We start from the raw sequence: 25,624 nt of genomic DNA, 5'->3' as shown, positions 1-25,624 counted from the left end.
AGGCAGAGCATGAGGTTGAAGTAGAGACGTGAAGCCAGAGACCCACAGGACCCCTCCCACTCCTCCACCTCACCCAGCAGGTCCACCTCCCACCCTGGGGACTGGGAGACAATGGGTCCAGTGTAGGGGTGGGAGGCCCGGAGCTGAAAACCAGACAGGCCAGTGAGAATCGGCTCTCTCATTAAAGAGATTGCAGCCTTCTATTCCAGCTTCTAGAAGACAGACAGGCTCACACCCCCTGGGTGGGACAGAAGATTCCTCTCTGGAGAAATTAAATGGCGTTAGAGAAGACATGTTCAAGTGTTGACGTTTGAGATTTGAGAGTTCACCAATCGAAGGCCAGCTCAGCATCCAGTTCAGGGAAACCCACCAGGCAGCCAGCCCCTCCGACCTTACACCTCCTCAGACGCACATGCACACACACCCACACACATGCATGCACACACAGGCACAGGCACACGCACGCATACCGTCTCCAAGACCCTATTCAATCCCCAGCCTCTAACCATCCCTTAATTCTCAAATGTGAGCTGAGAGCTGAAGGTCTCCAGCTCAGAAGAGAGACTCAAATAGACCAACAAAGCGGAAACCTGGAGGCCCAGGGAGAATGCAGACACTTTGAAAAAGAGTGGCTTAAAAAAAAAAGCTGTAAGTAATATCCTCAGAGTTAAGTTATTGCATCCTTGAAGGATACAGGTAGAACAAATGGCTATGAAAAGGGTTAGTTCACACTCACCAGGATGGCTACTATCAAAAACAAAAACAGAAAATAGCAAGTGTTGGCAAGGGTGTGGAGGAATTGGAACCCCTGTGCACCATTGGCGGGATTGTAAAATGGTGCAGCTGCTGTGGAAATGGTCTGGCAATTCCTCAAAAAAATTAAACAGTTACCATATATTCCAGCAATTCCACTTTTGGTTACATACCCCAAAGAATTGAAAGCAGAGTCTCAAAGAGTTATTTTGTACACCCACGTCCATAGCAGCATTATTCACAAGAGCCAAAAGATGGAAGCAACCCAAGTGTCCATGCACCAAAGAACGGATAAACAAAATGTAGTGTGTGCCTACAAGGAAATATTATTCAGCCTCAAGAAAGAATGACACAGGTTACAACACGTATGAGCCTTGAGGCCATTATGCCATGTGAAATAAACCAGTCACAGAAAGACAAATACTGTATGGTTCCACTTAGACGAGATACCTAGAGTAGTCAAATTCACAGAGACAGGAAGTAGAATGGTGGGTGTCAGGGCTGAGCCGAGGGAGGATGGGGAGTTGTCTGATGGGTTTAGAGTTTCAGTTTTACAAGACGAAAAGAATTCTGGAGATGGGCGGTGGTGATGGTTGCACGACAATGTGAGTGTGCTTAATGCCACAGAATGATACACTTAAGAACAGTTAAGATTTTATCATATTGGAAATTATTGGAAATAATTATTTTAAACAGCTGGCAGAATTAAAAGAATGGAAGATCCATGCCCTAGTATCACCCAGTAGAGAGGTCTTCCCCAACGATCCAATCAGAAAACGTTTGCCTCTTTCTACCTCCTTATCCTGAGTTTTTCCTTCTTAGCTCTTAACCCGCCTAACCAGTTATTGATCCACTTACAGCTGTTTTATCTCTCTTGCCAACTGGAATATGAGCCCTGTGAGAGCCTGTTCTGCATTGTTCACTGCCCTATCCCCACACCTGGGACCGTGCCCAAACCAGGAGAGGCACACGGAAATATTTATGGACAAGAGGGAAAAAGGAAGGTCAGAAAAATCTCCCAAAGAGCAGAACAAAAAGATAAGGATTTCGAAAATAGGCAAGAAAAAATAAGAAAACTATGTGGTCCCTCTAGGAGAGCCCACATCTGACAAATGTCAATCAGAAGGAGAAAGAATAGGAAAAACCAAGTACAGGAATTCCCAAAGAAGTCATGAGAAATTTTCTCAGAACTGAAAGACAAGACTCTCTAGATTGAAAGCCAGTGAAAGGGGAAAAACAAAAAGATTAACATCAAGGCACACAAGCCAGGATAAAGAAAAGATCCTAAAGAGGATCTTTCCTAAAAAGGAAAAAATAAAGCATCAAAGATCAGGAATCAGGAAACCATCAGACTTCCCAGCAGCACACTGGAAGCTAGAAGGGAATGAACCAATGTCATCAAAATTTGGAGGGAAAATATCTTCTGGCCCAGCCAAACTACCAAATCTGGCACACAGGCATAATAAAACCTTTTCAGACAAGCCAGTCTCAGAAATTGGACCTCCTGTGCATCTTCCGTAGGAAGCTTTTGCAGGATGCGCTCCAGCAAAGCAAAGGAATAAACTAAAAAAGATAAAGACACAGGACATGGGGAACAGAGAACCAAACCCAGGGAAGACATGAACGGAGTCCAAGAATGATGATAAGGCAACCAGAGGGCAGCTGGGGTGTTCAGGACTCTAGGAGGGTAGGAGGTGGGGTGGAGGGATCGGGGAGAGGGGCTACCATTCATCTGATGCTTCTGTTTAGAAACTGTATTGATGACCATTTGGTCAATCTCAGAGCACTGAGTAAAAACAAAATATGAAATCAAACACAAAATAATCTTAAAAGACAATCATTAATCAAGGGAAGGAAAAGCTACATAAGAAAGAAATACAATATTTGGCTTGTCAGTGAAAAAATATAGTCATAATAATGAGGAAAACACTGACTATCGATTTAGCCAAAAATTGTTATAACTGTATGGGGACTAAGGGAGAAGTGGGGTGGGGGGATGCTGGTGATGATGCAAGAGCACTGAATCCTTTCCTAGGAAAATGGCACATAGGGGAGAGAATGTCTGAAATTGATTAGCAAAGAAATAGCAATGGAAGCATACTATTAAGTAATAGGGATGTAAATGGTGGAAGAAATAGCTCAAGAATGGAAATTGGTTGCCTCCGGGGAGCAGGACTGTGTGTCAGAAGGTAAAAGGCAGGAATTTCTAGTTCTCATGATCAGTTTTTTAGTACCATTTGACTTTAACTGTATGCATGGATTGTCTTATTAAAGTAGAAATTAACTCATTGTTTAAAAATTCAGGGGCAGGCCCCGGGGCCGAGTGGTTAAAGTTCGCACGCTCCACTTCGGCAGCCCAGGGTTTCCTGGTTCAGATCCTGGGTACAGACATGGCACCGCTCATCAGGCCATGCTGAGGAGGCATCCCACATGCCACAACTAGAAGGACCCACAACTAAAACACATACAACTGTGTACTGGGGGGCTTTGGGGAGAAAAAAGGAAAAATAAAATCTGAAAAAAAAAAAATTCAAATGACTGGGGCCTAAAAATGTATACCTTATGGGACCATGTTGCCAACAAACAGAGGGGACAGAGGGCAAACTGTGACAAAGAAAAGGCCCAGGGGTTGACAGAGGAGGGAGGGGGAGGTGAGGGCTGGACAGAGGACACGGCCAGGAAGTGAGAACTCGAAGCCTGTCCCTTAGGAAGGACAACAGGCGGCTCTGAGTCTGTGCAGAAATAGGTGACGGGGCCCAGGGCGGTGTCTGAGGTTGGAGGGGAAAGCCCAGCAGATGCTGGCGAACCCTTTGTAGACCGCTTTGCACCAGGGCAAAAACGTCCACTTCCTGCAGTTTGGAATTTCACCCAGTGAAGCCCAGTGGGACCTCTGGCCTGGCCGCGTGTCCACACAGCACACAGGGCCTAGGGGTGCTTCTCCCTGGGCTTTGTTAGCGCTGACCATCTGATTGCCTCTGCCCAGCTAGGCCTGCACCACTGTCACCCATCTCAGAAGGAAGACTTTCGCCTTCTCACGTACTTACCCGTGGATGGCCAGGGGGACTCCAAAGGCCCCGGCCCCCCGGCTGTGGGTTTCAATGGGACATGAAGGTCAAATTCGGTGGCAAGAGCAGTCCTTCCTCTCAGGGCTGCACTCCCAGAGCCAGTTGCCAGGGCTCCACCGTGGTGCCCTGCTGAGGATGCTCTTATTTGGTGGGCCTCTGAAGTGTGATGCATGAGGACCACGGCTCAAGCACCAGTCCTACTACTCACTAGGCGGTGACCTTGGACAAGTGACCCGACCTCTCTGAATCCGTTTTACCATCTGAAAGGGAGAGAGAATACCCCACATTCGCAGACCTTTTGTGATGAGTAAAGAAGGGACCTAAATTTCTAGCACAGGGCAGGGACTCAACAGACCTTTGTCCCTGAGCCCTGTCCACTCACACCAAGTGGCACCTACCATGACCCTCCAGGGAGACAGGTGCATGAGTTTCTTGTTGCTACTGTAACAACCAGAGACTTGGCAGCTTAAACAAGACGAAGTTTTTATCTGACAGCTCTGGAGGTCAGAGGTCTGAAATCACTCACTGGGCTGAGATCAAGGCCTGTGCTCCTGCTGGAGGCTCCGGGGAGAATCTGTTTCCCTGCCTTTCCCAGGTTCTTGAGGCCGCCTGCTCTCCTTGGCTCATGGCCCCTGCTCCATCTTCAGAGCTCATCGCTCCAACCTCTGCTTCCGTCGCCACATTGCTTCTCTGACTCTGATCCTGCCTCCCTCCTATAAGGACACTTGTGATTACATGGGGCCCCCCGAGACAATCCAGGATCATCTCCCATCTCGAGGTCCTTAATTACACCTGCAAAGCCCCAGGTTCTGGGGACTATGACGTGGACATCTTTGGGGGCCATGTATTCAACCTACCACATCAGGTCCTTTGAAAGTTCGCTAAAACTGTAGTGGGTTGGACAGGTGGAAGGGAGAACATCCTTTGCTCTCACCTCTGGAACAGTGCTCTGCTCTCCCAAGAATCACTCTAAGGAAATTTCACTAAGGAATCATGGGGAAAAGATAAAAAAGAAACAAAGCCAGAATAATGGGAACGTGCTGCTGGGCTCCCAGGATTACAGCTCACTGGTAAAATTATTGAACTGCTGAAGTTCTCCTCCAGATTCCATGGATTTTGACACCTGTGCCAGACCCTCCCCCCCACCTCAGGGCAGGAGATTGGGGGTGCTGGCCCCCGGCTGAAGGCTCCCCCAGGCCAGCCTGGGTTTAGAGCAGGAAGAGGTCCCATCGCACAGTCTGGGACTCAGCATGCACCCCCCGGAGCTGGTTCATCTGTGGTTGCTGATTATTAAAGCTCACAGCCACTCAGGACCAGTGACAGACACACTGATAATCTGGAAATACTGTCTACATTCATCACCTAACTTCCTATGAACCGGGGGACATTTCTACTTCTTTTGTTCTGGCTAAACGTATCCCTGTGAAGACTGGCAATTAGGCACAGTGGAACCCAGTGCCACAACGCTTGCTACTGATAAATTAGAATTAGCTCAAGGTTAAACTGTCTTCTTTGAATCTTAACTCCACACCACGGAAGCCAAAGCTATCAGCTCAGGAACGACTTCCCACCGTATGAGATGGAAGTAATATTTAATAAAAAATAAAACTTAGTGGCAGAAAGTCAAACCATAATCTTAGGCAAGTAATTTACTGGGAATTCTTTCTGTCTGAGGCCCTCCTGTCCCCAGGAGCAGCTGGGTAATGGTACTCTCCACTGAGAAGACCATCTCAAGTATTAAACCTTGTCATTTACCTTCAGAGATGATTCTCCACGCTCCGGGAGCAAGCAAACATCAACAATGGTCTGTCAGTAAATACGGACTTCTCTCTACCCCCTTAGCCTTCAAATGACAGTGAATAACATACACAATACCCACCAAGTCCAGATGTAGCCCAAGGTAACTGGAGAGGTTGACTCATCCTGAGAGCTCATCCAGGCCAGGCTCTTGATGGGGATTCTCACATCTAAGCCCCATGACAAACCTCACGTAGGTGACATTCACTACTTTCCTGTTCAAACGAGCAGGAAAAGGAAGTTGACAGGTCGGAGGTCAGGTTCACACCCAGGAAGAGTCGAGATGGAAATCCTGGAAGTTCAATCCAATCAAGCTCTTAGCTACTGCCCTCGTCCTGCTAGACTGGTAAACTGAAATAATGTGACGCTTCTTGTGACTTATCCAAAAGGAATAAGAAAGGGAGTTCTTCGCTCGTTTTTTATTTATTTTTCTGAGCCCTATGTATGCTAGCCATAGGGGGGTCCCTGAGTGAAGCCAAGAGAAAGGCAATGACATCCTGGCGTGACGCACAGAGAAAGGGGCTGTGGGAGCCACACGGGGTCAGGGAAGGCTCTCAGGGGAGGCGACCCCAGGAGGTCTGTGAGCAGGGGCATGAAAGGGCCAGTGCGGTGTCTGTGGAAGGCCCTTCTCGCTGCTGTTGGGAAAGACCTTTGAAGCAAGGCGCCCTTTCTGCAGCACCTTGTGCCGTAGACCCAGGCCCACAGCTGCCAGCACGAATGCCCACACGGCTGCAAGACCCACAGTGACACTGCTCTCGGGGAACAGGACGGGGCTGTGACTTCCTGTAAGTCCCCCGGCTCCCTGTGTGTGTCTCGGCACCTCCTCCCTCCTGCCATTCCTCCACTCTCCCTCAAACCCGCTGTCACAGAGTTCTTACGCATAACTTGAAGCTATTTTTTAGATTTACTAAACAACTCCTAAGTGGAATAGGAAATCTAGTTTTTTTTTAACCTATCACTTCTGCTACTTTTTGTGTAACCATCCACCAACATCTATTTTTTCCCATCAGCGACTCTCGGGAACAAACTTGGAAGCCTCCTCACCTCTGGTTTAAATTTACTTCAACAGAACTTTGCCAACACAAAGGTCATTGCTCTGAACTCAGCACAAGCTCTCCTGTCACAAATAACGAGGGACCCATCTCTCAAGACACAACTTCTCTCTAAACATCAAAGTAAGCCATTTAATAAATTTATAAGGATTCTCTCAAGCTGGTCGCTGTGGCTTTAATAATTACAGGAAAGCTTGATGTCCCACATTCTACACAAGTAAATTCAAGAGGGCCGATAACAATAAACCCAAGAAACTTCTTAAAAGTTACCTTCTGTCCTAAAATATAAAACTTACAGCTTAGGGGCTGGCCCCGTGGCCGAGTGGTTAAGTTCGCGCGCTCCGCTGCAGGCGGCCCAGTGTTTCGTTGGTTCGAATCCTGGGCGCGGACATGGCACTGCTCATCAAAGCACACTGAGGCAGCGTCCCACATGCCACAAGTAGAAGGACCCACAACGAAGAATACACAACTATGTACCGGGGGGCCTTGGGGAGAAAAAGGAAAAAATAAAATCTTTTAAAAAAAATAAAATAAATAAAACTTACAGCTTAAATGAAGGGTAATGACATTTATGTAACTACTAACTTAGGGAACAAAAACTACCAGAAATCGTACAGACGTTTAGTCTCCTAAAATAACTTCATCTACCCCTAGAGGGTCTAATTACACAGTACTATGAAGTTGGGACAAAAATCCAATAAATCACAATGGGACAAGCCAAATGTACTGGCCTGGAGAGCTGTGAAGCACACCTTGCATTTCTAAACAGATGATGTGTGATATTGCTGTTTGTACAAGGAACTTGGTGTCACTGTTCTAATTATCACAGTGGATTCTAATTATGCAGATCATTAAAATTATTCAGACTGACTTTAGATAGCATCTTCAATTTTCCACTAGGTAAAGATTTGCTAAGCATATAGAAAAAAAGGATTAATTGACTTCCAGAAAGAACATTGCCCTTTCTCGTAGAGCTCAGTGATTCCTGAAACTTTTAAGCTCTCTGCTGCCTGATATGATCTCACCACGATTCATTAGCATCTGAGTCAAAGTCTTCACTGGGCACTTCTCCCCGAATCCTAATATTCTGCGAGTTTCCTACACTGTTTCCCTCCTAAGAGGTTTCTCATCATTTCATTTTTCAGATGAACCTTAAGGGTATACAGGCAGATCTAAGGAAAAGCCAGAAGGAACGAAGAGAGGCAGAAGGCCCTCACGGCACACCACACGCGAAGGCGAGGCACGATTCTGCCGAGTCATGTGTGTGCCCCATGGCCTGGGCTTCATCCAGGGACAGGATAAAGTGATTTGTTAATGGTATTCTTTCCAAAGGACAAGGTCACAACCTTGGCTCGGCCGTGCGTGACAACAGCACAAGAGAAACCTTGCGCACATGGCCTGCCTTCCAGGGCCCTATCATTTCTAAAGCAAAATGGTTCAGGTGGGTGAGTTCAAACCTCAAGATTCTACGTCAGCTCTTGGCTTAGAGCCGACACAGGTATTGATGGGATGTAACGTATAATCCATGTCTAAAAAGCCTTTTTGGGACAATAACCTGCCTTTCTTTTCCCTGAAGCCCTGAGCTCCGTGATTAGCAGGGGCTCGCCTCTAATCAGCCAGGGTGGCCCCAGCGAAGTGGGGGTGGGGCTGCAACTTTCCCTCCTTTGTTCTGGGAATCCCAAAACCTCTGGAGGGGAGGGCGGAAGGAGAGCAAGCTACAAGAGGGCCCCTAGGTCAATGTTTACCCTACACAGTGAGCATTCTCAGTAGACTAACAGCAACACAGAACAAGCCTCTAGAAAGGCTCTGGGAAAATGAGCCATCCTTCTTTCCTTGTCATTTTTGCCCTTTTCATTAAAAAATGCATCCTTCTTCCTACTTCTGCCACTGTAAAGATGCAATTTTAAATAGACGCTCTGTTTGAGCCCCCCGAGATGAATGAGGGTGTCTGGGGATCCAATGGCACATGTGATGGGATGGGCTTTCTCCCCATGAAGCGCTGTAAAGCTCTCCTCCAGCTCCATCACCACGGTCTCGGGATGGAGAAACACTGAGTCTTATAAAAAGATACCGTCTACCGGAAGAAATCAGAACACAGCTTGATGGCAAATCTTAGAGAAGAACATGAGAATCCTAATCCACTCAATTCCTAAAAACAAAAGGTCACAGGTACCAAAAGCCCTTATAGACTGATATAGACTGAATGTCTGTCTCCTCGAAATTCCTATATTATAGACACCTAACCGGCAAAGTGCTGGTGTTAGGAGACGGGGCCTCTGGGAGGCGGTCAGGTCAGGAGGGAAGGGCCCCCATGAACGGAATCAGTGCCCTTATTAAAGGGACCCCAGAGAGCTTCCTAGTGAAGACACAGTGAGAAGATGCTGTCTAGGAACCAGGAGCAGGCCCTCACCAGACACCAAATGTGCTGGAGCCTTGAACTTGGACTTCCAGCCTCCAGAACCGTGAGAAATAAATGTCTGTTGTTTATAAGCCACCCAGGCTACGGTATTTTGTTATAGCGGCCTGAACAGACTAGGACAGAGACTTACTGCTATTCAGAATTAACAATTCACACACAGTATCCCTGGGTTGGCAGTTTATTTTAAAAAACAATACCCAGTTATCACATTTTCTTCTTTGTCCATCATTTTTCTTAACAGAACAAGTTATAAAAAACTTGGGTGGATATATCACCTTTGCAGACCGACACATTCGCAGAGGACTCGTGAATAATGATGATTCAAAAGCTCCTAGTTTTACTCCTGAATCAGGCAAAGAGCAAAGGACACTATAAGAACAAATTTTGTTTATAGCAAGATCATGATACAACATTGAGTTACTACAGCGCAGTGCTTATAATTCAGTTCACAATGGAATATTCTCAGCCCGACAGCAGACACACTGAGATCGCCGACCGCTCACGCCGGAGGCATCGGCGCAGGCAGCCGTCGGGACAGTGAAACCCAAATCGCTAAGGCTTCTCTGGCAGTGAGTCTCTGAGCCCAGGGCTCCCGAGCGTCGAGCTCAGGGCGACCCGCGCCGCCCTCACTTGGAGTCTTGGTCTTTCTTCTCATCTAAAAGGGCGGAGCGGATGCCCAGCTTTTTCAGTTCTTCCACCAGGTCCCCGTTCTGGTGCATCTGCAGAAGGATGTCACAGCCCCCCACGAACTCGCCGTTGAGGTACACCTGCGGGATGGTGGGCCAGTTGGAATAGTCTTTAATGCCTGCGGGGAAAGAACACTCAAGCGTCACTTAAACGGTCAAAGCCGAACTTTTCACAGCAAAATACGTTTTCTACCCACTCCTGGCAGAACACCAGGCGTCCCTCCCTCGCTTCCCCCATCCTCGGGGAACAACATGTTTGCTACAAAGAGAACAAATGGACGGCTGCTTAAACCCTAACTCTTCCAGCGACAAACTGCGAGAGCCCAGACAAGTGACTCAACCTCTCACCCCGTTTCCACCCTCATCTCACAAGGTTTTGATGAGAATCAGGGATGTAAGGCTCGTGAATCACCTGGCACGCACTCGACACTGGGTTAACGGCAGAGAACTTGACTGGTTGACGTAAGTCTCACAGGATACACAAAGCCGTATTCTCCACGCATCTGCCAGTCACGTTTCCAGTAAAAGAAACAAAGAAACGCCACAACTTCATTTCCAAACGGACCACTTAGCATGGATCCACCATGTCCCTCTAGGGTGGTAAATGCCACCAGTTATTCACGCTCAAGACGCTGAGTCACTGGTTTTTATCTCTAATAATTCTTTCACCCAGAGAACAATCCCTTTGCCCTGGCCACAGACGGCAGCCCTCGTCCTAGGTAGCCCCTCGGAGGGGCCATGCACGGGGCAGGCAGTTTGGCTCAGCACAGAACTCGCAGTGAGTGAAGTGAAGGAGAGGCCCAAAGCTCATTACGGCCCAGGGCCAGGGCCAGGCGCAGGGCCCCAGGATGAGTGAGACCCTCTCCCTGCTTGCAATCTCAGAGCACACAAGACACCAAGTGGCACGTGTGTGGTCGGTCCCATGTGCGAACGGCTTTGAGGACACCCAGAGATGAGGGACATTCTGTGACACAGCAGCCATGAGATTATTCTGTTCAGTCTGGGCCATGAGGATGACGGTTACAACAAAATCACAGGAAAGAAATGTGCTTTCAATCTTAAGACACAAAAGATTACTCTTTTCTAGCATTCCTCTGCACCATTCTACCGTATGTTGAGAGGAAACATACTTTTTAAAAGATATCTAGCCAATAAAACGTCTGTGCTGGTTATGTCAAAAACAGAGGATGGTCAAAAGCATGACATGTCATAATTAATCACTATAGATTATATATGATATTTTATATGTATATAGATAGGCAGATATTTTTAAACGGCCAAAACGAGCATATAAATAAACAAAACAGAAAAGTCAACAGATTCCTCAAAAAAAACACAATATTACACAAATTAACAAGTTGATCAGGGGCTGGCCCCATAGCCTAGTGGTTAAGCTCAGTGTGCTCTGCTTCAGTGGCCCAGGTTCAGTTCCTGGGCACAGACCTATACCACTCGTCGGTGGCCACGCTGTGGGGACAGCTCACATACAAAAGAGAGGAAGATTGGCACAGATGTTAGCCCAGGGCCAATCTTCCTCAGGAAAAAAAATAATAAAATGGTCAGGGCCAGCCCGGTGGTGCAGCAGTCAAGTTTGCACATTCCACTTCAGCAGCCCAGGCTTTGCCAGTTTGGATCCCAGGTGTGGATCTATGTGCAGCTTGTCAAGCCATGCTGTGGTAGATGTCCCACATATAATATAGAGGAAGATGGGCACGGATGTTAGCTCAGGGCCAGTCTTCCTCAGCAAAAAGAGGAAGATTGGCAGCAGATGTTAGCTCAGGGCTAATCTTCCTCAAAAAAGACAACAATCAAATGGTACTTTCTGTGTAAACAAACTAAAAATGCAAAAACTGGTTCTTGATATCCCATCATTTACTATCAAACATTTATTTTCCAGATAAAATTACAATCCGAGTTATATCACAAATAATCGTACCAAGATACAATGTGCTTTTCTCTTTTAAAAAGTCACTGCCTTCTAAAAACCCGTGACTTTGTTCTAAATTACAGCATTACAGAAGGCTCCCCAAGCCAACCACTTTATCTTTCTTCTCCAGACTTCACATGTGAAGAAATGGTTACAATGTTATAGGTCCTGAAAAGTACACTTCTTTCCTTTTTTTGAACTTTTTTTCCGTTGTTGAGGTACAAGTGACATATGACATTATATTAGTTCCAGGTGTACAACATAATGATTCGATATCTGTATACGCTGCAAAATGATCAGCACAACAAGCCTAGTTAACATCTGTCACTATACACAGTTAAAAAATTTTTTTTTCTTGTGATGAGAACTTTAAGATCTACTCTGTTAGCAATTTTCAAATATGCAATACAGCATTGTTCACTGTAGTCACCATGTGGTACATCACATTTCTAAGCCACTCTGGGTGTCTTAAAAAAAGTCAGCTAGAGGGATGGGAGTTCCCAATAAAGGGCAAACCCCATTACCCAAATAGTACGAAATATCTAGAAACACTAGAATACCCTAATGAAGTCAGGTTTTTCATCATTCTGATGTTTAGCGCTACATACTGACTTAGCACGTAAGTTGTGTATTTGGGTTTTTTTTTAACTCTATCCTCAAATACAAACAGTCTACCAGAACTTATTTTATAATGATGCCAGTTAGAAATCTTTTCTGACTTTTTATGATGACTGAGGGTTGCTGTGGGAATTAAGAAACGTTTAAAGTAAATATAAACTTTTAATTCTTCTAAACTTTCTTACATATCTTTTACATTTATGTACATGAACTGTTTACACACATATATTATATCTGGGGGTTTCTGCAATAAATAATATATTGTGTTAAGCTTTTCATGACTATAAATATCTACTGATTTCTTTTGATGAGTGTCTACAATTTTTGAAACATATCAAAAATGAAAATAAATTTGTGGTCTGAAGGCCACCCAAAACCACATGTTTAATCCTAAAAAGTACAATTTTTTTAAAATAAAATCTTTGCTGAGTAAAAGAATGAACTGCTGTCATCAATCATTTTTATGGTACCACAATCAAAGCACTAGGCTTGTCTCATTCATTAGACTGTATGTTGTCACAGACCATTCGTCCTGACTATAAGGGAAGAGAAGGGTATGTCACCAGAATCAGTCTTTACCCCCAAAACTACCAAAACAAGTGGGCTTTCCAACCAGCCTAAACATCCCACATAGAGAGTCACGCGCGAGGGAGAGTAACTCCTTCCAAACCCCGGCACGTGGCCGTCTTGCCCAATAACTTACATTCCAAGAACTTAGAACAACCCCACCTTAGAGCACATGACGGCATGCGACGTTACTCAAGGTGCCTACTACCTGGTAATTGATCAAAATTAAACTCAACTGCTTCTTTAATTTTTAGATTAACAAGCATCACAAGCAGCTGGTGTCAAGGCAAAGCTTTGGCATCTGTCTTAAAAATTATGCTATTTTTGATTTTTAAAAAGTATGATTACGAGTTTAAATATTTAAGGAAATATCCAATTGATTCTTATAGAGTGAAGGGAGACATTTTAAATAATAAAAGACTACTGTTCGTAAGTTGAAAACTAAAATGAATCCCATTGATTCACAATTAATTGTTTAAAGATGGCTAATTTCCCTCACATCTTAATTTTCAAAAACTGTTACTTACAGTGATAGTTCTCATAAATGTCACTTGGAGTAACTCCGAATCAGAGAGAAACTCGGAAATGTGAGAAAATCATACCCGAGAAGGGATTTTAATGACAATCACATTATATAGATGATAGTGATTAGTGATTCAATTTGGAACAGAAAATGCTGACTGCAAAGTTTGCATAACAGGCTAACAGGGCAACTGGGAGCTTGGCGGCTGTCTGCCGAAATCAGTTCCACGTACATCTACTGCTCCACCAAAAAACATGACGTCAGGCCTGCAGGAGACAATCTGAGCTGAAGGATGGAAAACAGCAGACCCTCAAGAGAGGAAAAACGGAGCCCGGTGGCAGACAGAACAAAGAGTTGGCTTACGGGTCAGGGCACTATGGCCCGCTAGCTTGTCAATGTAGCAAAAAATCTGCTACTCTCTTAGCCTCAGTGTCCTTACCTGTAAAATGGCAGTAACTCCATGCCTCTCAGACTTATTATGAAGATGAGGTGAGATATACTTGGTGAAATGAATTAAGCTCCCACAATGCCAGGTACATGTGGATACTCTCTCCATGACCACGTCCTCTGCCTCACCCTTCACGGTGATGCTTTTCGGAGAAATATATGCAACAGAGAAAGCACAGGGAAAGAATGCAGGATCCTACAACTAGAATATACAGCTACACACTCGGGGGCTTTGGGGAGAAGAAGAAAAAAGAGAGACTGCAGGAAAAATACCAATTAAGTATGCCATGCAGTATAAAAATACCCCCTTTCTGAGATAAGGGTGAGTGAGTTTCATATTCTTTATGTGTTTTACATACATAATCTCATTTAATCTTTACAAAAATCCTTCAAGATATAAATAATTATCCCTGTTTTACCAGCATGCAGTGGAGCCAGGATTCACATCCAGGTTTCTGGGGTCCAAAGGCCCAGGTCCTGACCCCCAGAGGCAGCCCCTGGTCTGCAGCTGGCACCTGCCATCCCGCCCATCAGCTCCACTTGCACTACATGTGGATCTGCAGTATTTGGCAGCGTTTCACACTTTAACATTTATATACACAAATGGCACTGTGCCATAGTTACCATTTTGCAAATTGTTTTTTGACTAAACACTGCATTTTTTGAGAATTAGTTGTATTCAACACGTCGAGATCTAGTTGATTTTATCCACAATCTAGTTTTCCACCATATGACCACGGTTTGTTGATCCAGTCTGCTACTAGTATTCCAAGATCCTTTCTGGCCAATTTTTCCTCATTACACGCAACACTGCAATGAACATCCTTACGTGTCTTCTAACTCAAGTGCGGGTGTCTCTCTCTCTAGACAAAGGGATGGCCAACTATGGCCTTTGGGCCAAATGTGCTCCACTTCCTGTTTTTGTAAATAAAGTTTTATTGGAACTTAGCCATGCTCATTCATTTACGTATTGTCCCTGACCGCTTTCACTCTGCAACAGCAGAGTTAAAGAGTCCTGTGTCACTTAACGACGGGCCACGTTCTGAGAACACATCCTTAGGCGATTTCATTGCTGTGCAAACATCATAGAGTGCACTTACATAAACCGAGATGGTTTAGCCCACTACACGCCTAGGCCAAAGGGTACTAATCTTATGGGACCACCATCGCATAGGCGGTCCATTGTTGACTGAAAGGTCGTTATTTGGTGCATGACTGTAGGTAAAAACAGAAACCATGCAATCCACAAAAACGAAAGTATTTACTCTCTGGCCCTTCACAAAGGACGCGTGTCAAGCCCTGCTCTAGCTCTAACCCAGGAGAGAAGCAGCTGGGTCTTCAGCTATGCTCACCTTCACTCCTCCAAAGTGTTGGTACAATTTTACACTCCCACCTGCAGCGTATGACACATCCACCACACACACACATAACTTATTATCCAACTTCTAACATTTACCTATGACATTGGTTTTTCACTATTGCCTTAAATTCCCTGACACTGGAAAGGCTGAGCATATTTTCAAATGCTTAATAAACACTCAACAGATACTGCTCCCGATGCAAGGAATATAATGGTGATCTCAACAGGCAGAAATTTATGAGTGTTTATAATGTTCTCAAGAGCATGGAAGAGAATTTACGATATGATTTTAAAAAAGAAGCATTTCCTTATTCATTAAAGTGCTCACAGAAAGCTTGCTCTGCACAAGCAATATACACAGTACCCACGCAGTGGCTTAAGCCACGTTCCCTGCTCCCAGGAGGGCACAATACCATGTACAGACATGCATGATCTCAATTGCGCTTTAAAGAAACTGTTAGAAACTAGGTCCAAATGTTAATATTGGTTTTATACGGAATTAGAGGTGATCTTCGTTTTCTTTATGTTTTCAGTGTTTCCGAGTGTCTTTAACGAATACATGTTACTTTTATAACTGAAAATAAACGATATTCCTTGTTAAGACCAGGATTAGGATACGGTGACACCTGTCTTCTGAGACCCGATCGCTTTGTGGCTGTCTCCCGTGTGTACTCCAGATGAAAAGGAGACGGGAAAGACCCTGAGAAAGGCCAGAACCCAACGCTGCCTCAGGGTCGCCTCTGTTTTGGGTCACAGGCTGAGACCTCTCTGCCATCACATTCTCTGGACACAGCGCCCGGAACAGGGAGACAGTGTCTGAGGTCTTCCTCCAGCTTAGGCCCTTTGTAAAGCACAGCCTTCTTTGGCATGAGAAAAAAGGAAAAGCCAATTGTGCAGGAGCCCCTCTCCTGTTACTAGAAATGACTGAGTCTGGGAAGCTGCAGACATCTCTGGCTGGCAAAAGCGAGCAGCAGCCAGCCTGTCAATCTCTCTTGGTAAACTTAAAGGGGTAGGGAGCAAAGAGGTAACGAGTCTTCATGTTTTAAAGTCTTAGCCCGGCTAAGCTAATCCCCACCAGGGGAACATGCTTACACCACATCAGCCCAGTCTGAAGGCCGATATCTCACCAATGTTTACTTTTCTAAGAAATGAAAGAGGTGTGTTATGTTCAATACACACACGCATTTATTAACCAGAATAACAATCTGATGAAACTCAATGGTCAAGAAATCTAAGGGTTAAAGACCTGTTCTGTTGTTTGAACACTTAAGAACGTAGGTTGGGAAGCCAGACATACAAGATGGAAGACGGAAACATAAGTGCTGGGAGGAAACATTCTTATTTCTGCTCCGACTTTCAGCTGATTAGCTATATTCCAGAACAGCCCACCTCCACTTACATTAAACAGGAGCCAGAAATTCATAAACCAGAGACCCTCAAAACTTGTTTGCAACTTTTTTTATAGTGTTTTTTTAATTGAGGTCACAGGGGTTTATAACATGAGGTTCAGGTGCACATGATTATATTTCAGCTTCCGTACAGACCGTGCCACCTTGGTGGTGCTCACCACTAGAGGTCTAGTTGCCATCCATCACCGTACACCTGTGCCCCTGTGCCCCTGCTGCCCTCCCCCACTTCCCCTCTGGTAACTACCAATCTGCTCTCCCTGTTTGTTTGTTTGTTTATCGTCTACATATAAGTGAAGTCACATGGCAACAGAAATTCCATATGATCCAACTATTCCACTTCCGGGTCTTTACCCAGAGACACAACTTTTTACTAACCACCATGCTGGCAATCTGCAGGGGCCCTGTGGCAAAGTTCCAGCTGGAAGATTGCAGAGTAGTGTCTTATCTCTTAAGCAGGGAAGCTGCTACTAGATAAAGACTGCAGATCCCCCTGTAGTGAGAAAACCCCAGAGCCTAGCAACTGGTGGCATTCCAGCAGGCCAGGAAGACAAGCGATCATGCGCCTAATATACGGGAACATTCTATGGACCTGCTGATGTCAACCTGCCTCCTCCACTCCCCCTTGTTTCTACCTACCAAAACCAAGAGTTTTGTAAGGATTAGATAATGTGGGAAAAAATACTTTGAAAACCATAAAGTGCTAACAACAAAATAGCTTCCACTTAGAAAGTGCCTCCCATGTGCCAGATGAGATGACAGGCACTTTCTTTCCTCACAAAAACTCTGCCAAGTTTGGTTTCCTTATCCTCACGTTAAGAAAAGGAAAATGCAGTTATGTGACTTGCTTAAGGTTGCACAGCCAACAGGCCGCAGGCCTCCAGCCCAAAGCCTTCCAAGACACCAGCCTCTCTCATCAACGGAGGAATGACTATGATAGATGATTTCAAACGTACAGCAGTAGTCCTGAATGTAGAACAACAAAATGCAGAATTCTAAAAGTCGAACAACATGGAACTTGGTGTCTTAAAAGACTCCTTTTAGAACACTGTAACTAAACATGAGCACTAGGCTCAGGGAGACGCAGGGACTCCGTCACTGAAAGTCTCTAACTGGAATGCAGGGCCCTAAGGCACCCTCCAGGAGGTACAGCACAGCCTCCCCATTTCTCCACCAGCTCTGACCAACCCTAGGCAAGCAGACCCAAAGGCTCTTCTGGCCTCTTCCTCCTCCCCCACTGAGATAAAACTGGAGACTGCAGTAAGATCAAAGGAGAACGCAAGGGGTGTCAAACAGAAAGGATGCTAATTAGCTGTCAGGGCCCTCCCTCCTCTCCCCGGACCAATGAAAACCAGCAGGCCCTAGACTCTGACTGGCCCCAAGCTCCTTGAGCTCCAAGCTCGAGTTAGCTAGGGCCCATTCCTCCTCCCTCTCCCCACAAGCCTCTCCAAGCTCTAGCCCCCACAAATTCTCCGTGTCCTTGAGTACCTAAAATCAAACTTCATGCCTTTTTCTCCCACGCCACCAGATCCTAAGACGAATCCGACGGCTGTGCCAACCCCCCACTTTAGCAACAACAGAGGTTGGTCCCTGACACCCTGAGCCTTGAACCATGACATGTCAAGCCTCTGACGTCATGAGCCTCAGACAAGAGCAACCTCGGCCCTCCCCCGACTAGCGAAGGCCCCGCCCCCCCCAAAGTGTCCCCGAAGTGCCTACCTCCTAGTGATTCTTACTGTATCCCTCTTTGCCGGGCGGGGAGTCAGGCTGCTCCCTCTCCTCGGACTCAGCCACAGTGAACTCGCCCCAAAACGCCTCATTCAGCTCAGCTTGGGGACCGGGGACTCGCTACGACTTACCAACTGCCCAGGGTGGCGACAGTACCAGACCTCCGGATCCTCAAGACCCAGATCAAGTGGATCACGCTCCGACCCCAGATCCATAACGCCCTATGGGGAGTACCCCGTGCCCTAATCCCGCTCGAGCCCATAAACGGACCCTCGCGAAGATCCCCGCCCGGCAGAGCAGCCCCGGCCCGCCGCCCCCTACCCTCGGCCCCGTCCCCGCCCCCCGCAGGCCCTGACCTTGCCGGAGCTGGGGGTCGTCCAGCACGTTGTAGGCCGCGTAGTCGCGGACGCCGTGCAGCCGCAGGATCTGCACCACGGCGTTGCTGAAGCCGCACTGGGGCTGCTCCGGCGTCCCCTTGAGGAAGACCACCACCTTGTCCTTCTTCACCATCGCGTCCAGCTGCTCCGCCGAGCCGCCGCCGCAGCCGCCCGAGCCCGCCGCCCGCACGCCCGGGCCCCGCAGGCCGCCGCCTCCCGCGCCGCGCCCCCAGCGGAGCAGAGCCGCCGCTGCCCGGCCCACGGACCCGCTCATTCCCGCGCGCTCGCCGGAGCCCTCGACAGCCCGGGACCTCCGCTCGCCTCCCGGAGCCTTCCCCGGCCCGCCCCCCGGGGGTCCTCATTGGGTGGCTCCGAACTGCGCTCCGTGATTGGAGAACACTGGCCCGCAATTACTCTCTTCTACCAATCACGTTCCTCATCCCGCCCACACAGGTTGGAGGCGGCCCTTACGCCTGACCGCATCTTTCAGCCTTACTATTGGCCGTCGGCAAACACGGCTTCAGTTGATTGGAGAGAGTGGGTGTCCGTCAGGGTCACGCTCCGAGGCAAGGAGAGGCGAAACGAGGGGTAAGACGACTTCCCTCCGGCGGGTAGACGGGCCTGCTGGGATACTCCAGGATGACTGGGAAAGGCACGGGGCGGGGTCTCGCCGTCCGCGGAACGCCGGAAACGGAGTCCTTCCAGACGACTTCCGGTTCCGGTGTAGGCGGTGGTTGAGTTGCCATGGCAGCGCGGTTGGCAGGAGCCTGGTTGTTGCATCAGGGCGGTGGCCGGCCTGGAGCAGGCCCGGGTCTGGCTTTCCCAGCTTAGGTGAGCGACCCGGGTGCCTCCGTAAGGCCGCGGCCGAATGCGGCCGCTCGTGGCTGGAGCGGGGGCCGGGCCGGGCCGGGCACTGGCGGCCAGGCCTGCCCGGGGCTCCGGCGTCCGGGCCGGGACCACTAGTCCCGCCCGGCCACGTGGGAACACAGGCCCGATCGGTCCCCGTGGCTCCCGCCTCTGGCGCGCGACGATTTCTCTAACACTTTCATTTTAAAAGTTTGTCAAACGCTCTCGTCTGTGTGATCCGCGCTGGGTTTGGGGCTTCGCTGACTTTCCAGCTCACCTAAGCCCTTAGGCCTAGGCCCAGGGAAGATTTGTTGAGAGGAGGACTAAGAAGGGAGTTGGTTTATGGGACAGATGTTCCTTGAGCAGCTGCTGCGTGCTGGGCATGGCGCCAGCGCGGGATCTTCAGGGCGACCTGGGGCCCGAAGCTTGGAGTCAGCGTGAGAAAGGAGAAGCAGGTACAAAGCAATGTGGGGGTACAGAGGAGAGAAAGAAAGCCTCGCTAGGCCCATTGCTGTCTCTCTTCTCCATTGTACTTATTGCTCCTTGCCATGCATTTATTAGGTTGTGTATTGACTTCCCTCCCAGGCACTCGACTTAATTCACTGCTATACGAGCGTGGCAGGTGCACGAATGGGTGGCATGAGTAATTCCGGAAGAGCAGGACTCAGTGAAACCACCAGATCTGTAGTCTTGGAGCTGCGCTGGGTTGGTGGTACCCTAGAGCACACCAGACTTGCAGAAAAAGCATACTGCAGAGGAAGCTGAGGCATGACTGCTCAAGAGCCAGCAGTGCCATGTGCAATTTTCCTCTGATAGTCACTGGGTACTGTTGCCACGGTGATGATGACTGTGCCGTGTCCTTATCTATCCGCCAACAGTAAGAGAAACCTTGCAGTCGAGATATTGTTTAACAGATGGAGTGGTTTCTGTTGGACACTAAGTACTGCTACAAATGACTTTTTAAAAAACCCTATGTATTTTAGAAATGGTTTTAGAGGTGACCTGTTTATGTTTTGGAGGTGCTCAGAAAATTAAAATCAGAAAACTAGTGCATGTGCTGTCAGCAAATGAGTGTTCCAAATAATCAGTCATTCGGCCCAAAGCTTGAGGCTAGGAAACTGAAGATAAACTCCAGATGTTGCTCAGAAGTGCTCCTCGTGCGTATTTATTTCATCCCCGTCAGCGTTATTGATGTTTGGTAGATTTCTAATGTGGGACCCAAAATGGATCAGCTTCCTAAAGAATCCTTTTTTTCCCCAGGTTCCTTGATTCCAGATAAATCAGAGGAACAAGCTTCATGAACAAAAATATATTGGGAATGCTGTGGCACTGCAGCGTGACTGTTGTTTCGGAAGTCTAACATCTGGCACGCTTAACAGCTGAGAATATATTATTTCCGAAAGCACCTAGCTTTTACTCATGCTTATAGTATAGTAAGTTCTTTTTTTTTTTTTTGAGGAAGATTAGCCCTGATCTAACATCTGCTGCCAATCCTGCTCTTTTTGCTGAGGAAGCCTGGCCCTGAGCTAACATATGTGCCCATCTTCCTCTACTTTATATGCGGATGCCGCCACAGCATGGCTTGCCAAGCAGTGCCATCTCCGCACCTGGGATCCGAACTGACGAACCCTGGGCCACTGAAGCGGAATGTGCGCACTTAACCGCTGTGCCACCGGGCCGGCCCCCTAGTAAGTTCTTTTTTTTTTTTTTTAATAAATATTGGTGATTCGTTCCCAAAAACCTAATTGTTTATTGCCTCCTTTAAACTGTCTAATTCTGCTTTCGTGTTGACTGGAAGAGGGAGAGGAATTCGCAGACTTGTGTTGTGAGGATCCGGAACGGTCCTGAGGAGTTGCAGAGCTCCTCCCTAGTGTGTAGTCCTGGCTTTGGAGGTATAGTTGTCAACTGTTATTGTTAATAAGTTGAGAGTACAGCTGTCATCAGAGATTAAGGGTAATCCTCGAGCAGGAAGAGTACAAAGCGTGTGTTTTTCAAAATTCTGGGAGAGTGCTGCCTACCACGGAGCGTGGCGAGAACATGCATGAAGTGTCAGGATGTGGGAAAGCATGTCGGCGCTCTTCCAGGGACCTCAGTGATGGTTCGAGCAAAGGCAGGAAGACCAATCATGTATCTGAACCGAAGAAACTGAAACAGTACATCAAAATTTAGGTGTTTAATAAAAATATAAAACGTGATCTCTGTTGAACATATTCCTTTGTCTTTGATTTAGAACTATTCTTGCAGTATTGCGTCAGACATCGGTGATTTGAAGCAGCAAAGAAAATAGTATTTGAAATATTTCTTCCAAACCACATGATTCGGGCATTTTATATGATTTGGCCTTTTAGTTTTGAGGTTTCTCTTTAGAAATTCTGTAATGAAAACATGACAAAAATATACTTCTTAAATAAACAGTATTTGGGTGTTTAGAACACGTACGTAGATAATCTATGTCAGTGTGTGATCTCTCCCTTGTGGACATTACTGAGGGGGTGCGGGTGGGAAGTACACAGAAGCTTATGAGAAGCCTGGGATTTTGGTCACAAAATGTAATTAGACCCCAAACTAAATAATCAGGCCATGTAAACATGCTGACTCGGGCATCCTAAAAATGTTTTTCTTTCCTGTGCTTATTGACAGATAAAGCTTTATTGATGTGATAAAATTTCTCTTCCACCCACTCCTCCAAAAGCAAATTCACGCTTGAATCCATAGTTACGAACCTCACACACTGGAGATCGTTTCTTCCTATGTCTCAGCCCTAAACGAAGAGGCGGGGTCGCTGAAGCTAAGAGGGCGCTTTCCTTCCTGACTTCAGTCTCCAAGTCTGTGCTGCGTTCTGACAAAAGGTGTGTTTCTGTGCGTAGGACATGCCCTACAGAAATGTCTCGGTCCAAGCTGGCCAGAGCTTCTCTAAGTGTCATTTTCAGGGAAAAGTGGCTACTTGGGTTGCACAAGGGGTTGAGCCACCAAACCTCCCTGAACTAAAATACCATTTGGGACCCAGAGTTCCGTAGACTCCAGCTGGAACCTGAACCTGCTCTCTGCTGTGACCGAGCTCTATCCGGTAATTTTAAAGCACCACTGCACCCTGGAATTAACTTGATCCCCCAGCGACCCTAAAAATAATGTCATGTGAGAAACCAAGGCAATGCCCAGCCCTCTAAGAGAATGTTCGATAGTCTCTAATGCAAAGAGAGAAATGCCCTCTGGATGTTTACTGCGTCTATCTGACGAGACAGCTGGCTTTATAAATACTTCTCTAGCCATGGGAGCGGCCTCAGTTTTGCTATCTCTGTTTCCCACATCATGTGTAGAGACGGGAAGCAAGGCCCCCTTAGGCCCTGCTTGCGCTGTATCACATAGGTCCTGCTCTCCTCGTCTGGGTAAAATGAAGAGACATGCTGTGCTGTGCACTGGGTTCATTCAGTCTAAAACAGACCCTGGGAGATGCCGATGAAATCAGATTCTCTGAAGAAGCATTTGTGAAAGTCCTGGATGCCACAGCAGAACCTGGATTCTGGTCTCCATACATCTTAGATTTGGAATATAGAGGTGTGAGGCCTGGTTCCAGTCCTAAGCATCACTAAATACTTAGGAGTTCTTTCTGATTCTCCTTAGAATTTTCCACCCCTGCTCTCTTCCTCTGCCTGGATTTGTGAAAAATGGATTTGTGATGTCTGCAAAAGGTTATGCTGATTTCACGATGTCTTTACGTAAGGGCTGCAGGGTTTTAAGGAATCTATTCCGCTGCTCCTGAACATTTACCCCCAAATAATGCCATCTTCCATGTGTGGAATACTATCTTGTTCTTCAAACAGGTTTTGTGTACATGAGTTACATCAACCCTAGGATGATGGTTCTCAGCTATTTTGGTCCCCAAATTATGTTCTCTGTCCAGTGTTTGTTTATGACATCTTTTGGCAGACTTGAGCAGTTGGGGTTCCTCTGTAAGTTTTGTTCCCCTCAAGCGCTTTTTAGCATTTTACTGCTGAATCCTAGCATCCCCAGGAAGTCCCGCAGAAAATTAAATATTCCTGAATTACCTTCGCTGGCCCTGCATGTGTGTTTATTGGATGCAGATGTGATCTTTGTGCTTTGTGAAACTAAAATGACACCATTTCAAGCCAAAACTCCAATGGAAGAAATAGAAACCATGGCTTTTTCACTTCCAAGAGTTCGGTTCTCTTATCTCCGTGCTTCTTTTTCACATTGAGGACTGAACTCCTTGGCTCTGGCCCTTTAAAACCAGACATCTGCTGGACTTCGCTCTGTTGAGAACATTATTTTATTCTGAAAGAAAGAGCCCAAATCCTGTCCCTCTAAGGTAACATTAAGAATTAAGTGGTAATCATAGAACACGTGAAGGCTTGATTAAAGGTAGTAAAAGAACTGTTGACTTTCCTCAACTGTCTGTTTAATGAAAGACTTTAATGTTTTGCATCGTGTGTTTCTCTTTTTATCAGCACATACTTTCTATAACGCAAACTGTTATTACACTCCAGCAACTTCTGAGAAGGTGCCCAGACCACAGAAGATGAAAAGCTGGGAGCCAGTGCTGTTGTGTGTCAGACCTGTTATGAAGATTTATCTGTTACCAGAAGTTTCTGTCCCCCTCTGATAATCACTGAGTTCGCGGCCAGATGAACATTTAGACCGTTTTATTGTTTTCTTTTCAATGATTGCTAAGATGTATTGCCAAGGCCGTAAATACTCTTTATGATGAGTCAGGATTTCACTTCGTACTTCAAACTTTGAGCCTTAATGACTTCATGCCTTCAAAATTAAATCTTGCTGTCATGGGAACCCGTCGCTCCAGGCTTCTTCAACAATTCATCTAGCCAAGGAAGAAAAATTCACCCCAGTTTCACAGAGGTGGTGAGGGGGCAGGTTGGAAATGGGATAAAACATTAACTGTTTGTCTTGTTTTGCGGGAAAAGATCGGAGGATTTTAAATATATTTTTTCTGCATTCATGTCCAGAAAAAAATCCCATTTGTTAATTCTAAACTTTACGCTTTCTGTAAGTGTAACCTACTAATTAATTGATATCAAATTTATGTGAGCCAGAGTTTCAGTTAAAGACTATATTATAAATCAATTATATTCTGGGGGAAAAAAAAAGGAAGAGGGCAGCTTTTTTCATAAAGCCCACTTGCAAACTTGAGTGTCCGTGAGAATTTTGTATGAAACGCCTTGAGGAGAAGGTGACCCTTGCAGGCCCTCTCCCCTCTCCAGACAGACAGTGATCTGGCATCTTCTTTTCCTGTCCTAGCCCGTCCTGGGACAGTCTGAGTGCACGTCAGTCCCCTTGGTGTGATAGTCCCATCGGTTCATCTTCCTTCTTGCCAGGCAGCAGCACCTCCGAGAGGTCACACATACTGCTGGCCGCCTGGGGACAGGGCCGGTAACGTCCTCCCACTTGAAGGGATTTTTGCTTATGTTCAAAAATAACACAGCACGTCCTCTTTCAAAATCATTCTGTCTTTGGAGAAACTTGGAGCATGCCATGAGTCTCTGCCTCACCCTGCGGGGCCGATAGGGGGCACTAGTCCATTTTACTTGGGATGTAGGGCCTGTCGTTACACACAAGCTCTGGGAGTTAATCAATTTGCCCAGTTCTAGGCAGAGTCTCAGTTCTCCTCCAAGGCCTGTTCTTATTTAGGGAATGGCTAACTTCCTTAGTTTTTTAATATTACAGCCACAACAGATTGGAAGCAGTAAATTTAAAAGGCTGACACTAAAAGCAAGAAGATGCAATGATCTATAGGTTAACGGGAGATTTAAAAAATTAAGAAGCAGACATTCTGGGGCTTTTTTTCTTTGAACAGCAGCATTCCGGGAGCATTTGCTGTCAGTGGGGCACACAGCCCCGACACATCGCTGCTCCTTGAGCTTCAGAGACATGTATCCTCATTCCAAGTCTCTACCAAAAGGAAATTATAGTCCACGGGCTTTGGTTAAGAAGTCAAGGAAACGTAGTATATATTAGATTGCCAACAAAAATTACGCACACACACGTGGCTTAAAGGAGTTACGTTAAAAAATAAACTT

At 46.5% G+C, this 25,624-nt stretch overlaps 1 protein-coding gene, 1 long non-coding RNA gene and 1 other non-coding gene across 8 annotated transcripts; 2 read left to right on the top strand and 1 right to left on the bottom strand.

Moving 5' to 3' along the window:
* Positions 1-9,248: 9,248 nt before the first annotated feature.
* Positions 9,249-19,084, bottom strand: GLRX5 (glutaredoxin 5). 2 transcript variants are annotated; one of them, XM_044774277.2, is made up of 3 exons: positions 18,705-19,084; positions 10,185-10,275; positions 9,249-9,891 (listed from the first exon to the last, which is right to left on the bottom strand). In XM_044774277.2, the coding sequence occupies exons 1-3, from the start codon at positions 18,997-18,999 to the stop codon at positions 9,885-9,887; spliced, it is 393 nt and encodes a 130-aa protein (XP_044630212.1). In that variant the 5' UTR covers positions 19,000-19,084; the 3' UTR covers positions 9,249-9,884. The 2 variants fall into 2 exon arrangements, with proteins under 2 accessions (XP_044630212.1, XP_044630211.1); XM_044774276.2 differs by lacking the exon at positions 10,185-10,275 and having other exon boundaries at positions 18,705-19,074.
* A 226-nt stretch (positions 19,085-19,310) lies between these two features.
* LOC106832630 (uncharacterized) lies at positions 19,311-24,736 on the top strand. Of its 5 annotated transcripts, none has more exons than XR_011504760.1 (5): positions 19,311-20,026; positions 20,832-21,004; positions 21,148-21,259; positions 22,212-22,420; positions 24,038-24,729. It is a non-coding gene; the product is annotated as an uncharacterized lncRNA (long non-coding RNA). The 5 variants fall into 5 exon arrangements; XR_011504762.1 differs by having other exon boundaries at positions 19,343-20,026; positions 24,077-24,736; XR_011504761.1 differs by having other exon boundaries at positions 19,352-19,556; positions 24,038-24,730.
* On the top strand, positions 20,251-20,525 carry LOC123287497 (small Cajal body-specific RNA 13). The gene has a single exon (XR_006530821.1). It is a non-coding gene; the product is annotated as a small Cajal body-specific RNA 13 (non-coding RNA).
* Positions 24,737-25,624: the final 888 nt, after the last annotated feature.

The sequence above is a fragment of the Equus asinus genome, chromosome 7 (assembly GCF_041296235.1).
Source record: "Equus asinus isolate D_3611 breed Donkey chromosome 7, EquAss-T2T_v2, whole genome shotgun sequence".
Classification (NCBI taxonomy): domain Eukaryota; kingdom Metazoa; phylum Chordata; class Mammalia; order Perissodactyla; family Equidae; genus Equus; species Equus asinus.
This window is presented reverse-complemented; position numbering and strand designations above follow the sequence as displayed.

What these genes read in the sequence shown, in the direction of transcription:
- GLRX5 (XM_044774276.2), bottom strand. Translation starts at nt 18,999, where the DNA reads ATGAGCGGGTCCGTGGGCCGGGCAGCGGCGGCTCTGCTCCGCTGGGGG. An exon ending in CGACCCCCAGCTCCGGCAAG is followed by an intron (nt 9,892 to 18,704) that starts GTCAGGGCCTGC and finishes CTTTCCCCGCAG; the next exon opens with GCATTAAAGACTATTCCAAC.